Source organism: Rhinolophus hipposideros (genome assembly GCF_964194185.1).
Source record: "Rhinolophus hipposideros genome assembly, chromosome: 8".
NCBI lineage: Eukaryota > Metazoa > Chordata > Mammalia > Chiroptera > Rhinolophidae > Rhinolophus > Rhinolophus hipposideros.
Window position 1 is genome coordinate 31,740,676 of NC_138054.1, and position 15,101 is coordinate 31,755,776.

Here is a 15,101-nt window from a genome sequence, read left to right on the forward strand (position 1 = left end):
CAATTTTGGTTAATACCTACCCATCTTTCAAGTCTCAGCTCAGAAGTCACCTCCTCAGGGAAGCCTTCCTTGATCCCCCGATAGATGGAATTTCTGTTGTTATATTAATACATGTTCAGGGTACTCAGTTCTTTTCTTTTATAGCACTTAGTTTGTAAGTATTTAATTGTATGATTCTTTTATTAATATCTGTCTTCCCTGCTATATCATACTAGTACCTAGCACTAGTTGGTAAATAATTCTAGTTTGTAAATAAATTTGTGTGTATGGACCCTGATTTTAATTCAGGAAAAGTTAGCAAAACCTCAGGAAATGGAAAGCAAATTCTCTGAGAAAGTTATATACATACTATACTGGAATAATAACAGAACTTGGAGAATAAGAAGAGTATGGTTAATTAATGATGGGCATGTTTTCATCAATAGGTATCATTTATTTCCTCTCTGATTCTGAACAGGCCTGTGACTGCTTTGACCAATACAGGAAGGTGGAAAGGATGCCATGCTAGTTCCGTGTGTGGCCTTTAAATGGCCTAGCAGCTTCCACCTCTCACCTCTAGGAAACCAACCACCAATGAAGAAGTGAGACTGCTCAGAGACCACCATGTTGTGAGAAGTCCAAGCCACATGCAGAGGCCCTGGAGGAAGAGACTCATGTGGAGAGAGAGAGGTCAAGGAACACTGAAGCACAGGAGATGTGAGTGAGGAAGCCAACTTGGAAGTGAATCCTCCAGCTCCAGCTGCCCCAACCAATTCCACATGGATCAACCATCTAGAAAAACTCCTGGTCCACAAGTGATCAGCAAAATAAAATGATTGTTTTAAGCCATTAAGTTTTGGGGTAGTTTGTTATGTTGCAATAGATAACGATAACAAAGAGTGAAAAGCGTACATTCATAACGAGGAGAAGTTCAGGAAAGATAATTCAGAGGAGAAAATAGGTGAAGGGTGAAATAAGGAAATGTGTGAAATAAGGAAACTCTTACCTCTGAGGTAAGAGTTCAGCTAATCAGAATGGTGAGGGTCTCTCTATAAAATCAATAGAAGTTTCCAAACTCCCTATTTATGTGTGATGCAGACCCTAATTTATAAGACCCCTATTATAATTTGATACTGGTGCTGGCAGGAAAAAAATGTGGGGAAATAATCTGACACCATTTTTTGCATGACCTACATTTCTAAGAGTTGTGCCTGTACATTGTCAAGCGTATGGAATATAAATAACTTAAGTTATTTAAAATGTAAATTTTCACCAACATTCAATACAAGATGGTTCCCATTCATCAGGGGAAGTTGGGCAACAATTTCTTTATAATGGGTTTGACCCTAGAATGGATAAATGAAGCTTTACCCGACCATAAATATAATGGTAAAGTGTGGGGACAGAGTCCCAGAGAGCAGTTTCCAGGCTCTCAGCCTCACGTGGAAAGGTGCTGGCTCGGATAGCAGATGGCCATCAGCTCTGACTAGTTGGCTATCAGCTGTTACCAGTTAGCCATTGGCCACTAATATAGCTGCCGTGGCTGAGCTAGCAAGCTCAGATTCTAGTTAGCAAGTGAGGTTGGTTGGCAGAGAAGCGGATGGCAGATTGCTCATCGTGTGGCTCCTGCTTCCTGTGTCTCCAACCCAGCCGCCAGCGGGAATATAGCAGTATGACTCCCCTATCTATGGCTCCGTAGGTGTTCCTTTTTGGCCTCACCATGTCCTGCGTTCTTATATGGGGAGCAGGACCAGAGACCCTGTGTGGCACCCTACATGATAGAGAAAAAGGAGTAACTTTCATTGAAAGCCAATTATTGTCAGCTTTTGCATATTTTGTTCTTCCTCTCCTCTTCCTTGTTCTTTATCATCACCATCACCATTATCATCATCACAGAAATTGCTAACATATGTTGAGTGTTTATATGCTGCAAAGCCTTACATGGATTATCTCATTAATCTTTATGATACCATAAGGTAGGTGTCATCTTCATTTTACAAATGAAAAATATCTAAGTTCTGTGAATAAAACTGGTTGACCAGGACTGTACAGAAGTTAAGTGGTGGAGCCAAGATTTGAACAAAGGGCTATCTGAATACTGACTATTTCATTGTGTTAATTGATTTCAAATGTTTGTTTCAAAATGTGTCAAAGATCCACAAAAAATAAGAAGTTGATATTTTGACTATTTTATCCATTTAATAACATTTTGAGCTGCTATGTACATAAATGACATCATTTTTATTTTAAACCTTTGTTACATGGTAATAAATTTACCATTAGATTGAATTTTAGCAAAAAAATACTCAACACATAATAATTGGCATCAATTAGATTTAAGTATAGATAAATTAAAATCTATGACATAAAAAAATTATTACAAAATGTTCCACAATATGGCATACAAAACATCTTTGTTGTTGATAGTGCAAGCCACATGAAGACATATCCGAACCATTGCAGCAAAATTAAGCAGTGGGAAAGATAAGGAGAACATATTTCTTACATTGTTTAAGTTAATTTTATTTAATCCTCTTAATATTCATCTAAGATTGGTATCGCTATTCCTGTCTTACATATGAGGGTCTGAGGCTTAGAAAGTTTAAGTAAATCATGCACGATCACAGCACTGTCACAGAGCCAGGATTCAAACCCACACTGTGAACTCTCTACTGCCCTACAGCAATTAACAGGCATCTGAAGCAATAGAATCACAGACTCTTGGAGTTGGGAGAGGGCCTGGGATAATCTTATTTTGTTAGAACGGAAATTTATTCTTAGGAAAATAGGCTGATGAGAGTCCAGAGAGGTGAATGCTATCCACTGCTTTAATTCAGCCATTCTCTAAACACCTGAATTGAAGATTCAGCAATAAAAAAAAGGTGTGTATCTGCCAAGAGCTCTTCAGACTAGCAAGTAATACAGTACTGTATGGTGGGAGTGAAAACGGATACAGGTGCCTCACATCCAGCCTGGGGTGGGGGGAAGGAGTGTTGCCTTTACTGAGTCTTAAATGAGGGTTAGGAGTTACCCAAACAGGGATGAGTCAAGCACATTCCAGGTGATAGAGCCCCATGTGCAGAGGCGCACGTAAGAGAAAGGATGGGGAAGTGACTAGAATGAGGATGGGCAGGGGAGTCTTGTGGGCCATGCTAAGACATTTGGACTTCATTCTGAGGGTACTGGGAAGCTGTGGGGACAGAGCCAGGAGTGCAGTTTCCAGGCTCTTAGCCTCACGTGGAAAAGTGCTGGCTCGGGTAGTAAATGGCCATCAACTGTGCTTAGATGGCCATCAGCTGTGGCTAGTTGGCTGTCAGCTATAACCAGTGAGCCATTAACCAATAATATAACTACGCTAGCAGCGGATGGTGGCTGGCAAGCACAGATTGCAGTTAGCAAGGGGTTGTTTGTTTGTTTGTTTGTTTGTTTGTTTGTTTGGTTGGTTGGTTGGTTGGTTGGTTGGCAGAGAAGCAGATAGTGGATTGTGCATAGTGTGGATCCTGCTTTCTATGTCTCCAACCCTGCCTCCAGCGAGACTATAGTGGTATGACTCCCCTATCTATGGCTCCATTGGTGTTCCTTTTTGGCCTCACCATATACTGCGTTCTTGTGTGGTGAGTGGGAGCAGAGCCCCTTCATGACAGAAGCCACTGGAGGATTTAGGCAAGAGAGTGACATGGTCAGTTTTGCAGTTTAGAAAGACGACTCTGGAGAGAAGTCTGTTGCAATAATCCAGAAACCAATAATATATTATGGACTAGGTGGTGGCAGAATGTGTGGAGAGACATGGAGGGATTTGAGCCGTTTTAAGGAGATTAATCTGTCAGAACATGATTATTGATTAAATGTAGAAGCAAAGGAGATGGTGAAACTAAGGATAACACTCAGATTTCTGGCTTGAGCAACTCATGGTGTAAATGGAAGAGAGAATGAAAAGGGAGAAGGAGCAATTCTGAGCAGAACGCAATGAATTCAGCTTTGGGTTTCCTGTTGGACAGCCAAACAGAGATGTCTTCTAGGCAGTTCTGAAGCTCCGAAAAGAGCACAGGACCAGAAATGAAGGTTTGGGCATTGCTGTCATTAAGGTGGTATTTGAAGACATGGGCCTGGATCAGTTCACCTGCAGGAGAGCGTATGTACTGCTGGAGAAAAAGAGAGTGAGGCCAGGGAACTCTGGGAAACACCAACATTTAAAAGTAATGGAACAGAAGGGGGGAAGAGAGAAAAAGAGAGAGAGAGAGAGAGAGAGAGAGAGAGAAGAAAAGAAGGCCAGAGTGTAGTGTCCCTGATGCAAAAGAGGAAAGCATGAAGGAGGATTCCTGGGACAGGTGTATTCTAATGCTGTTAAAACAGTTGTGGATTGGTAGCACAAGAACAAACATGACAATTCCCTGGTATTGCAAAACTGACATTTTTATTGTTTTTCATAAGGAAATGAAGCAAGTTCATTTCATAAGGAAATGAAGGGGGCTTATCAGAGCCCTGGAGAGTGCCCGTGTGTGTGTGTGTGTGTGTGTGTGTGTGTGTACATGCACATATCCATATGTATAACAATTTTAACTGTAAAGAAATGTTTTTCTATTCTTCCACATTTAGACTGCCTAAATTTTGAAAGGGCTTTTCCCTTAATCTATTTCTTCCACCACAAATATACATTTGGGAAGAAATAATCATTAAAAATACTTTTAGAAAGATAATGTTGCAAAAAGCTCTGAAAAACTGAAAAAAAAAAGAATTATAAATGTACAGGGCCACTCTAATCTCTGCAAATCCTCATAATACACCACACACTGGGTGTTCAAACTCAATACACTTATAGAGTACTTTGTACTTTTCAGTCTACTTTCATCATCTCATTAGCTTGTAATGTGATTGTAATGAAATGGATGACTTTGGCACCAAAGGGTCACTACACTGCTAAGAGAAAGTAATAAGCAGCATAAGAGAGGACTATAGAAAGAGTTATGGAAATTCAAAAAAGGAAAATGTTGCTTACATGGGAGAAGGTGAGGAGACGAGAAGTTGGACCTTTGAAGAGCCAAGAGCACTTACTGAATGCTTCCAGTGGGCCCGTGATGGAGGTAGGCACTGTATGTGTTATTTTATTTGAAGAACTTGGATACATTGACTGGAAATGGGTATTTTACACAGTGACAGATGGAAACTTTGGTATTTATCATAGTGGCTGGCACCAATAGCTATTAATATTAGTGGTTTTCATTAATTGAATACTTCCTGGTGCCAGGTGCAATGCTAAGGTCCTTTTTACGTGCTGTCACATTTCAGCCTCAAAACAATTCAGAGAACAAGGCATTATAACTTTCACTTTCCACATAAATTCAAGTGACTCACTCAAGTAAGGCCCCTGGCGAAAAAACAAATGGCATACTCAGCTAACAATTTTTAAGAGAATGTTTAATAAAGGAAATGTTTTTAGAGGTGTGGGCAGAATAAAAAGCCAACAAAGGATGTTGAGGAACCCAGGGACTAGCAAAAATGGGAAGCCATTACCACCCCTAGATGTAGGTAATTCAAGTAGTTCAAGTGAGGTGTAGTAAATTGGCCACTTCTTTCTAGAGCATGGAAGTTAGGAATTCTAACTTGGCTAATTTCATTGACATGTTTACGTCAAACATGTGCTTGATGGTTATGTCAGATCCATCGATTGCTTCTGCAGCTACTCTGGTCAACATTCTCAATGTAGAATTTGCAATGCCAGGAAACACTTTGAGAAGCTGGAGAGAGGTGATCAGAGAGTTGACGGTCCCAGGCACAACCTCCATATGCGTTGAATATTGCCAAATGCTCTGTCTGAAAATGCTGAATCACCTATTGTCCACATCTTTCAAAAAATATAATGTCATGCGCTTAAAAATGGGTTTCTGTGCTGCTTACTTCCATGTAGGTCATTACCTGGGGTTATCAGAACCTAGCTGGGAGATGGAGTCACCAAACAAGGTCCACCAGACAGAAGCTGTGGTTGTAGAAGGATGCAGCAGTTGCTAGAACCATGAAAAAGCAGAAAGGGAGTAAGAGAAGTAAACACCTTGTTGACCTCTCTCTCCTCTGGCCCTCCAATCTCTTGTAGTGTCTCCCCTTGGCCAAAGCCAACAATGATGGGATCCCAGGTGACATAGTCCATCATGCGCAGTCCTCCAGGACTTACAGCAAGACAGGAAATGGGGGAGCATGGGTCTGGGGTACATCAAGGTTACATAACTGGAATACAGGAGGGCCGGGAGTCAATGCCAGGTTCATCACGCCTCATTCACCACTTTTCTGCATTCCTCTACCATACATATTGTAGGTGCTTGGTAAATATTTCTTTAATAAATGAATTCCCAGATGAAAGTTGAAGAAACCTCAGGAGGCTACGTGTCTTGACTTTAGGAACCAGAGCCTTGGCTACTCTGGAACCATCTCCTAGTCTGTAACCTACTACTTGCCCCTTTGACCAAACATTGCTCACTCCTTGGATGTCAAAGGCGCTCTGCAGCAATTGGTTTCTGCCACAGTGAAGGCGTTTGTGTCAAATTTAATGATTCTCAGGATTTACTGTGAGATTGCAGACGTATGGTGCTTACTTGATCCAGTATTTCTAGCACTTAGGGTGCATGAGGACACCCTTGAGCCCTCATCCTATTTTAGGATTCCAACCTCTACCCCCAAACACTCATCCTCAATAAAAGTAAATCTTGTATTTGCTAAAAATAGAGTAAGAAAGGAGTAACGCAGGGATAACTGTTTAAATCCTGAAATATTTGCTATCCAAAATTGATATCAAATGCAGGTACCAGTAATATTACCAATGGAAAAGAAATATTGCCCCTTTATCAGTCATGTTCAACCAGGAGACTAGAAACAGCTGTACGTATTTCAAATAGAGGGACTTTAAACAGGGAATTAGTTACAAAGGTCTTGAAATGTGTGCAAGAGTGAAAGGAGCAATTTGACCACAAGCCTCACCTTATCATTCACAATTACATTCCCATACCTAGCACAGTACCTGGTATGTAGCATGTGTTTAATAAATACATATTGAATCTATGATAAAATTTGTGAGTGAGATTTGATCTGTCAACCTAGAAAGACCAGGGATTCGGTTGGAAAGTGTTAGGATAACTAGGACTGATAATTTCGTGGATGTAGATATGAGCTTGGCCTTTGATAGGAAATCACGTACAAAACCTTCTGTTCAAATCTGTCAATGGAGGGACCGGTGGTGGCTCAGGCGGTTAGAGCTCCATGCTCCTAACTCCAAAGGCTGCTGACTCGATTCCCACATGGGCCAGTGGGCTCTCAACCACAAGGTTGCCTGTTCAACTCCTCGAGTCCCCCAAGGGATGGTGGGCAGTGCCCCCTGCAACTAAGATTGAACACGGCACCTTGAGCTGAGCTGCCGCTGAGCTGCTGGATGGCTCAGTTGGTTGGTTGGAGCACATCCTCTCAACCACAAGGTTGCCAGTTAGATTCCTCAACTCCTTCATGGGATGGTGGGCTCTGCCCCGTGCAACTAGCAACGGCAACTGGACGTGGAGCTGAGCTGTGCCCTCCACAACTAAGACTGAAAGGACAACTTGAAGCTGAACGGCACCCTCCACAACTAAGATTCAAAGGACAACAACTTGACTTGAAAAGAAAAAAAGGCCTGGAAGTACACACTGTTCCCCAATAAAGTCCTGTTCCCCTTCCCCAATAAAATCTTTTTTAAAAAAAATCTGTCAATGGATAATACTTATTGAGCACTTACTAGGTGCTAGGTACTATTGTAAGCACTTTTCTAAGCACTTTGCATTATTGATTTAACCTTCATAATAACCCTATGATAATGGGTTCATTATTTTCCCTTGTACAGAGGAGGATGAAACTGAGGCAAAGAGCTTTTAAGTAACGTGTCTAGGATCATACAATAAGAAAATAGCAGAACCAAGCCTTTACGCACAAAGTCTGGCTCCAGAAGCTACTCTCAGTCTCCACACCTATGTGTCTCCATTGCTCAAGTGATGAAAGCTTAGCCCACCTCTCTACCTTTATTTCCCACTTTCCCCATTGTACTGTGGAGAAGAAGCGAACCCCCACCTGTTCATCTTCTTTCTGGGCCCACAGAGGCTATATTTCCAAGAGCTTCCTTGTGGTTATCGTAGCTGTGTGACTGAGTTCCAGCCAAAGGATTGTGAGCACAGGGACATCCTTCCTGACCTGGCCCAGTAAGTCTCTCACACATGGTGCTGTATGTTCTTTCCCATTCTTTCAGCTTGAGGAAAGTGGGCATGGTAAACTTGATACCAAATTTCGAAGAGCTGGAGCCACAAAATGGAAGAAGGTTGGATCTCTGAATGTTGCTTGGAGAAGAGTCCGGCACCAATCAGGAAAATGTGTGTTAGGCTTTAAGTGAACGTGAGATACACGTTTATCAACTTTGTACCATCATTCGAGTATGTGTTGGGGTTGGTTTGTTACTGCAGCTAGAGTTATCTTAACCAAAATATATGTGAATTGAGCTGAACTATTTTAAGAACATGTGTCTGCAGACAATAATTTAGTGGTTACCAGAGGGTAAGGGGGTGGGGGGTGGGTGATGAGGGTAAAGGGGATCAAATATATGGTGATGGAAGGAGAACTGACTCTGGGTGGTGATCACACAATGGGATTTATAGACGATGTAATACAGAATTGTACACCTGAAATCTATGTAAATTTACTAACAATTGTCACCCCAATAAAATTAATTAAAAAAAAAAAAAAAGAACATGTGTCTGGTTTTCGCACATACTTTTCATTAGAATTCTCAATTATTCACATCCTAAAAATTATTCAAGGCCTAAACCAAGTCCAACTGTCTTTAAGCAGCTTTCTTCCATCCCCATCAGCCACAGAGATCTCTCTCTTTCTCAACTTCCTGTAACATTTTGTTGTCTCTACTTCTGTGCCCTTACCCATAGCTCCAAATACGGATGTCTTGTTTTTCCAGTGAGATTATGGGCTCCTTAAGGTCAAGGATCATGTTCTTATGCTTTTGTATGACTCTGAAGTACATAACAGGGTGTTGTGCCTTGGGAATTTTCAATAAATATTTGTGGGGAAAATGAATTTATAAATGTATTAGGTTCAATACAGTCCATTGACCTAAAAACAGTTCTTCATTGCTCAGGCAGGAAGGTATGTAAATTATAATTTACAGCAGTTGGTGTTTTTATTATTCTTTTCACCAATATACACATTCTAACACTTTTTGACAACTGCTTAGAGGAGGCAGAATGTGTGCTTATTAAATTTCAGATGACACAGAACGAGAAGTAATAAATAATGTGCAAGATGTCAGAATCAAAACTAGACAAGTTGGAATGAAGCAGATAACATTTAATAGGGATAAAAGTATGAATTTAGCCTTTAAAAAACCAACAGCCCAATTTAAAGGAAAAAAACTTTCAGGTTTCAATTGGCTGCAAGGCTGACATGAGCCTAGGGTGGTACACAGGACTCTGTTCAGTTAGGTTCAGTAACTGGATGTCAGGCAAAGCATGCAGGCTCTAATAAGGCATGGACATGAATTAAGGTTGCTAGGGAGAGGCCAACTGCAGGTGGATGGAGCCTCAATTTGGAGTAAAGGGGTGAACAACATTCTACATTTTAACCTGGGCTCAGCACATGGGTCAACTTTCCCCTGTAGCAGTGGTGGGAATCCACTGTCTGAAGATACCATTCAGTGATTTCTGACACTCAGCTGGTGCCAATGGCGCATCCTGGGTCCCCTTAGAATTTTGCCTCAGAAGTAGAACCTAGTAGGTCTTAAAGGTTTGTTATTTTACTTTTGGTCCCACTCCTCAGTGTCAGGGTCAAAGATGTCCTTCACTTAAGACCCCTCATCTTTAAAGATGAGAAATGCCACATCATCTGGGTAAACTCAAGTTTTACCTTCGGGAGAGGGGAGACAAGGCAGATCACATCTTCTCTGGCCTCAGCTGGGACAACTGTTCTACCATTCTTAGATAGATCTGCTCCAAGAAACCTTTATTTCCTAAAAACTGGTCAGAGTTCTGGCAAGAAGGCTATGACCTGGGCCTTGGAACCAGACTACCAAAAAAGCAAATACAATATGAATCAGTATTAATAGAAGCCTAGCATCTGGAAAAAGGGTTCTATTGTAGTCTGTGTGGGGTCATACCACACAGGAAGAATTGTTTTTATTTCCAGATACCATAATTTAAGAGGCATACAGGCAAACTGGTGTGTATCAAAAGGAATATGACCAGAATGCTGCTTGAAGGGGTTTAAAAACCAAATCACTAGTTCCTTTTTGTGATTCAGGCTCAAGGCCTGGAAAGGGTCAGGATGGTGGGGTGGGGGGGCGGGTAGTATCAGGCAGAATAGACATCAGAACTGTCTACAAATATGTGAATGCTGTCTTGTGAAAGAATACTAGCATGTTGGGTAATGCCAAGAGGCAGAACTCAGACCAGTGGGATTTAAGCCCAAAATGAAGTTTTTAACCATATAGCTCTTCAAAAGTGGAATACACTTTCTAAGGAAGAGAGGTTTAAAATGTTGGAGATCTAATGACGGTCCTACGTGTTTTAGCTGGAATTCAAGAACATTGTATAGGAAGTTAGATGAGAGGGTTTCTAAGGTTCCATTCAAATCTAATATTCTATGATCTAATCAATCTTTACATTAGAAATGTATTACACAAGGTGAAGGAAGAAGATTATTACCTGAGATTATTTTGGTGTTACAACCTGGTTTTTGAAGTGGATATTCCCCTCAAAAGTAGCAGAAATACCATTAAGAAGGAAAAGGCATTCCCTGAGGGGTATGGGAAAAGAAACGTTCAACAGATACCACTGGAATTCTAGAGTCTGTAGAGGCTGAGGGGAAGGCCCAGAAGGTTGGAAACCTTTTCTCAGTAGCAAGTAATTGTAATGCTACACGGTGGACACCGCGCACGGTGAGCACAAGTCTGTTGTGGGGAAAGCAAGTTTGGTCTTTGCCTCCTTACCTCTGTGGGCCCTGGAAACAAACACACCAGAATCACATTGTGAGCGCTGCTTATCCTTGAAATACTACTGTAAGTTTCTATGTCTCTATTTTTCTTCTTGTATGTGTTTCTCGGACCCTCCCTCTTTCTCAAAGACTGTAAGAAAAATGATCTTTGTATAATCTGGAACCTCACGTGGGGCGAGAGGTCATTTGCAGAGAAAGTCAAGGTAATGTGGACTTGGGTACGAAGGCAGATTCTCAAGCTAAGTAAGAACTGCGGGAGGTGCGGGGTGGTGGAGAGTAGGAAGAGAGGCCAAAGTATTTACCCACAAAAGAATCATCCCATCCTGTGCCTCCTGACCCCCAAGAAGCCTTTCAGTCACTCTCCAAGTTCTCCTTGGAGGAGATGCGAGATATGCACCTGCGGCAGAATACAGGTAACGTCAGGTCGGGGTACGGGGACTGTTCGCCGAAATTCCCCCACCTGCGCCCACCTCGCGCGCTCCCCGCTTCCACGGTCCACCCCCGTTCCCCGCCCTCCGGCCCCACTCTTGGTGCGGTGCTCACCGCGACAAGTCCGGCCTCGGCCACCGCAAAACCCGGGAGCGCCGGGGTGGGCGCGCGGGCTGCGCGCGGACCGGCGCCCGGAGCTCTGGGCATGCTCAGTCGCGCGGGCAGGGCTCCGGGCGCGAGCGGGCTGCAGCGCATTCATCGGCTGCCAAGGGAGCCGCCGGGCGCTCGCAGGCTAGGCGCGCGCCGCCCGCGGGGAGAGCCGCTGCCCACCCCCGCCGTTGCGCCCCCCGCCGCCGCCTCGCCGCCGCCCGGAGTCATGGCCGCGCTCGTGCACCCTGCTGTCTTCGGCCGGGCCACCCACGCCGTGGTGCGGGCGCTGCCCGAGTCCCTGAGCCAGCACGCTCTGAGGCGCGCCAAGGGCGACGAGGTGGATTTCGCCCGCGCGGAGCGGCAGCAACAGCTCTACGTGGGCGTGCTGGGCAGTAAGCTGGGGCTGCAGGTGGTGACGCTGCCGGCGGACGAGAGCCTCCCCGACTGCGTGTTCGTGGAGGACGTGGCCGTGGTGTGCGAGGAGACTGCCCTCATCACCCGACCCGGGGCGCCCAGCCGGAGGAAGGAGGTAACTGCCCTCTGGGCCACACGGGGGGCGCGGCCGGGGACGCGCGCCGGGCCCTCCCCTGCTGCCCGCGCCCGAGTTGCCTGGGGAATCGCGGCATGGGATCCCTGGCTGGTTCCAAACTTGCCATTTGCGGGGCGAGGTGGTGTATATACGAGCGAGAGAGAGAGCGAGAAGTTCATTGTTCGCGCCTCCCGGCTGTGGGCGCAGCGTGGGTGCCTTCGAGACAGCCCGATTGAGTGTGCGTGTGCGGACTCGGGCAGGTGGGTGGGGTGGGGAATCCATCTCACTACCATTTTTCTTTGGAAAGATTAAAAAGCGGGAAAGACAGTGCAATTCTGAGTGTTTCCCAGCGGCAGTAAGGGGTGCCACGCTCCAGGCCGACGGGGAAGAGACTGGGCGAGGACTCCAGGGGGTAGTGCCAGTTGGTTACACCGGAGCCCCCAAGTCCTGCTTGGAGCTGGGAGCAGGGCGGACCAGATGAACGAACGGGTGTCGGTGCCCACAGACCTAGAGTGTCCCAAGTTACTTTTCAGTGGTGGCGAGTGAACCTGCAGAAAGGGACTGGCAAGTGAAAGAATACAAGGGGCGTGGTTTGTTGGTGACCTGGGGTCAGTGTGCGCATGAAATAGCCTAGGTTTGAAAAGCCGTACTTGGTATTGTGTGTGTGTGTGTGTGTGTGTGTGTTTAATTAGAAAGTTGTTTCACAAATTCCATAATTTTTATTCTCAATATTTTAAAACATAACAGAGCTTTTTGCGTTCTCAAGGGATAGCGATTGCTTTAGAATATTGCAGCTTGTGAAAATGGCTGTGATGGCTTTAAACACAAGGTAGGTTAGTGGGGAGAGACAAATCGACTGAGATTGGATTTTAAAACGCCATCTGGTCTGGGATTCTTCTCATTGTCCTCTGAGCCAAGGCTCAAGACTCAGCAGTGCAATTGCAGGTTTCTTTTATATCTGGAGGGTTAGGGATTTTTTTTTTTCTATTTTGTCTTTATTCAGTTCATATTGCACATGCCTCATACAGCTTATTTTACACATGCTTCACTACTTGGTTGATAGAACCTTACAGTGTCTGAGAGAATAAGCATATTTCATTTATTTCTCAATGAGATAATCAGCTTTTTTCACCCTACTCGAGCAGAAAACCAAAAGTAAAGGTTTCATTCTCTTTGCTCTTTTATCTCCTTTGCTACACCTCCATCTTTGAGTCTGTGAGATGACCCACTCTATTTTAAACTAATAAGCGTGGGACCCCATTTGAATACTTCCTAAATTGTCTTGGGCCATATGGCAGAGCTGTGGTTTAAACATAAAAGAGTCAAATACATTTCAAAAACCCTTTCAAAATGGTACTTCCTTGATGAGCGTAGTTCAATTTCCTGTTAAAATTCTGTCACATATTCATCTATTCCATTTTATTCCTGTAATAAAACCTTCCAAGTTTTGGCCTTCCTGGCCAAAAGTGGGCAGTGATCTTTCTTCCCTGTCAGATTTTGAGGCATACATTTTAAATTGGCTTCACCCTTATATCAGCCTGGTAATCCACTGCCAGAGGCCACATAGCATCGTGGATAAAAACATTAGGCTGGATTTAATCCTGTGGCCTTGGGGAGTGTCTCTTGCCTCAGTTTTCTCACCCTTGCAGTGGACATAATAATACCTAATTTATAGAGTCGTTGTAATGAATTTATTAATCCACCAGAAATTTACAGAACAGGAAATTTTTGTGAATGTTGGTTGTTACTATTCACTTAACAATGGATCATGGAAGATTTACTCCTTCTTGAGTAGTAAGAACTCTACTGTACATTGATGTAGTTATAGTGACATTTTCCCTTCCCAGAGTGAAGGGGAGTCATCTTCATGCCTTAGGTTCCATCCTAATCTGCTGTGTAGCACTGCCTCCCAGTTTGAGTTTCCTGCTGGTGTGTGGTTTCTCCCCAAAATGCCTTTGCCACTGCATGTGATCTGGATTGCCAGAGTAACAGACCTTTCAGCCAGATCGGAATACAGGCAGTGGTGTTGGATGGGGTGTTTATGGAAAGCAGGCCATGCAGAGTAATTCACTCTCTTTGAAGTCTTGCAGAACACCAGTTCACTGACCTCACTGGTGTTAATAAATGCTTGTTGAGTGAATGAATGAATGAATGGAGTGCTAATTAGCTAATACCAACAAGCTGATGATAATTACTTTAAAGCCCTTGTTGAATAGTTATATATTTTTTTCATGTGACACCTGTCTTCCTAACCGTGAAATTCCACAACTGCCAAGGCATTATTTTGAAATGATTATCGCTGACCCCCTTACTTCCTGTCTCCTGACTCTCCATTCCATTCTCCACACTGGCCAAGCTGGTCTTTCTAAAACTCAAATCTGATCCTGTCCCTCCTGGGATTAAAATTCTTGAGGAGCCTTTAATGAGGTTGACAAATCCTTTGAGCTTAGCTCTGAGTGCCTTTCCAACTTCAGCTGTATCTCTGAAACCTCTCTCCAGGTGCCTCAAGCTCACCATGCTATTGCTTTTCTGGGTGTGCATTTATCCTTTGCCTGGGACACTCTTTCCTCCTTCCTCTCCTCCGTTTTACCTGGTTGTACGCCTGCTTCAGTTCTCAGTTTACTGTTACTGTTAATATTATTAGCTAATCTTTATTGGGTGCTTATCGTTAGCTGGATATTGTGCCAGATTTATGACATGCATTTCAAGGAATGATCACATCAACTCTTTGAGCTCAATACTATCATTATTTCTATTTTAAAGTTGATGAAACTGAGGCTTAGAGAGATTAAATAAATTAGCCAAGGTTATAGATTGGAACAGGTGAAACCAGGATTTGAACTGAGATTTAAAGAACTCTAAAGCTCCAGTCCCAGTTAATGTAATATTAGACATCACCTTCCAAGCGTAGGCTTGGTTCTCTTTCTAGGAGCAGCTATAACCCTGTGCATTCCCTTTGATGGTATTTGTCACACCACATGGTAATTGCCTATTTACAGTTCTGTATCCCCCC

The 15,101-nt window shown here is 43.5% G+C and overlaps 1 protein-coding gene across 1 annotated transcript in view; it reads left to right on the forward strand.

Moving 5' to 3' along the window:
- The first annotated feature begins 11,638 nt into the window (after positions 1-11,638).
- The window catches only part of DDAH1 (dimethylarginine dimethylaminohydrolase 1), a 130,036-nt gene continuing 126,573 nt past the window's right edge, over positions 11,639-15,101 (forward strand). The window contains exon 1 of the mRNA XM_081057516.1: positions 11,639-12,088. Coding sequence (XP_080913642.1) covers positions 11,786-12,088 — 303 coding nt within the window. The 5' untranslated portion in view covers positions 11,639-11,785. The remainder of the gene's footprint in view (positions 12,089-15,101) is intronic.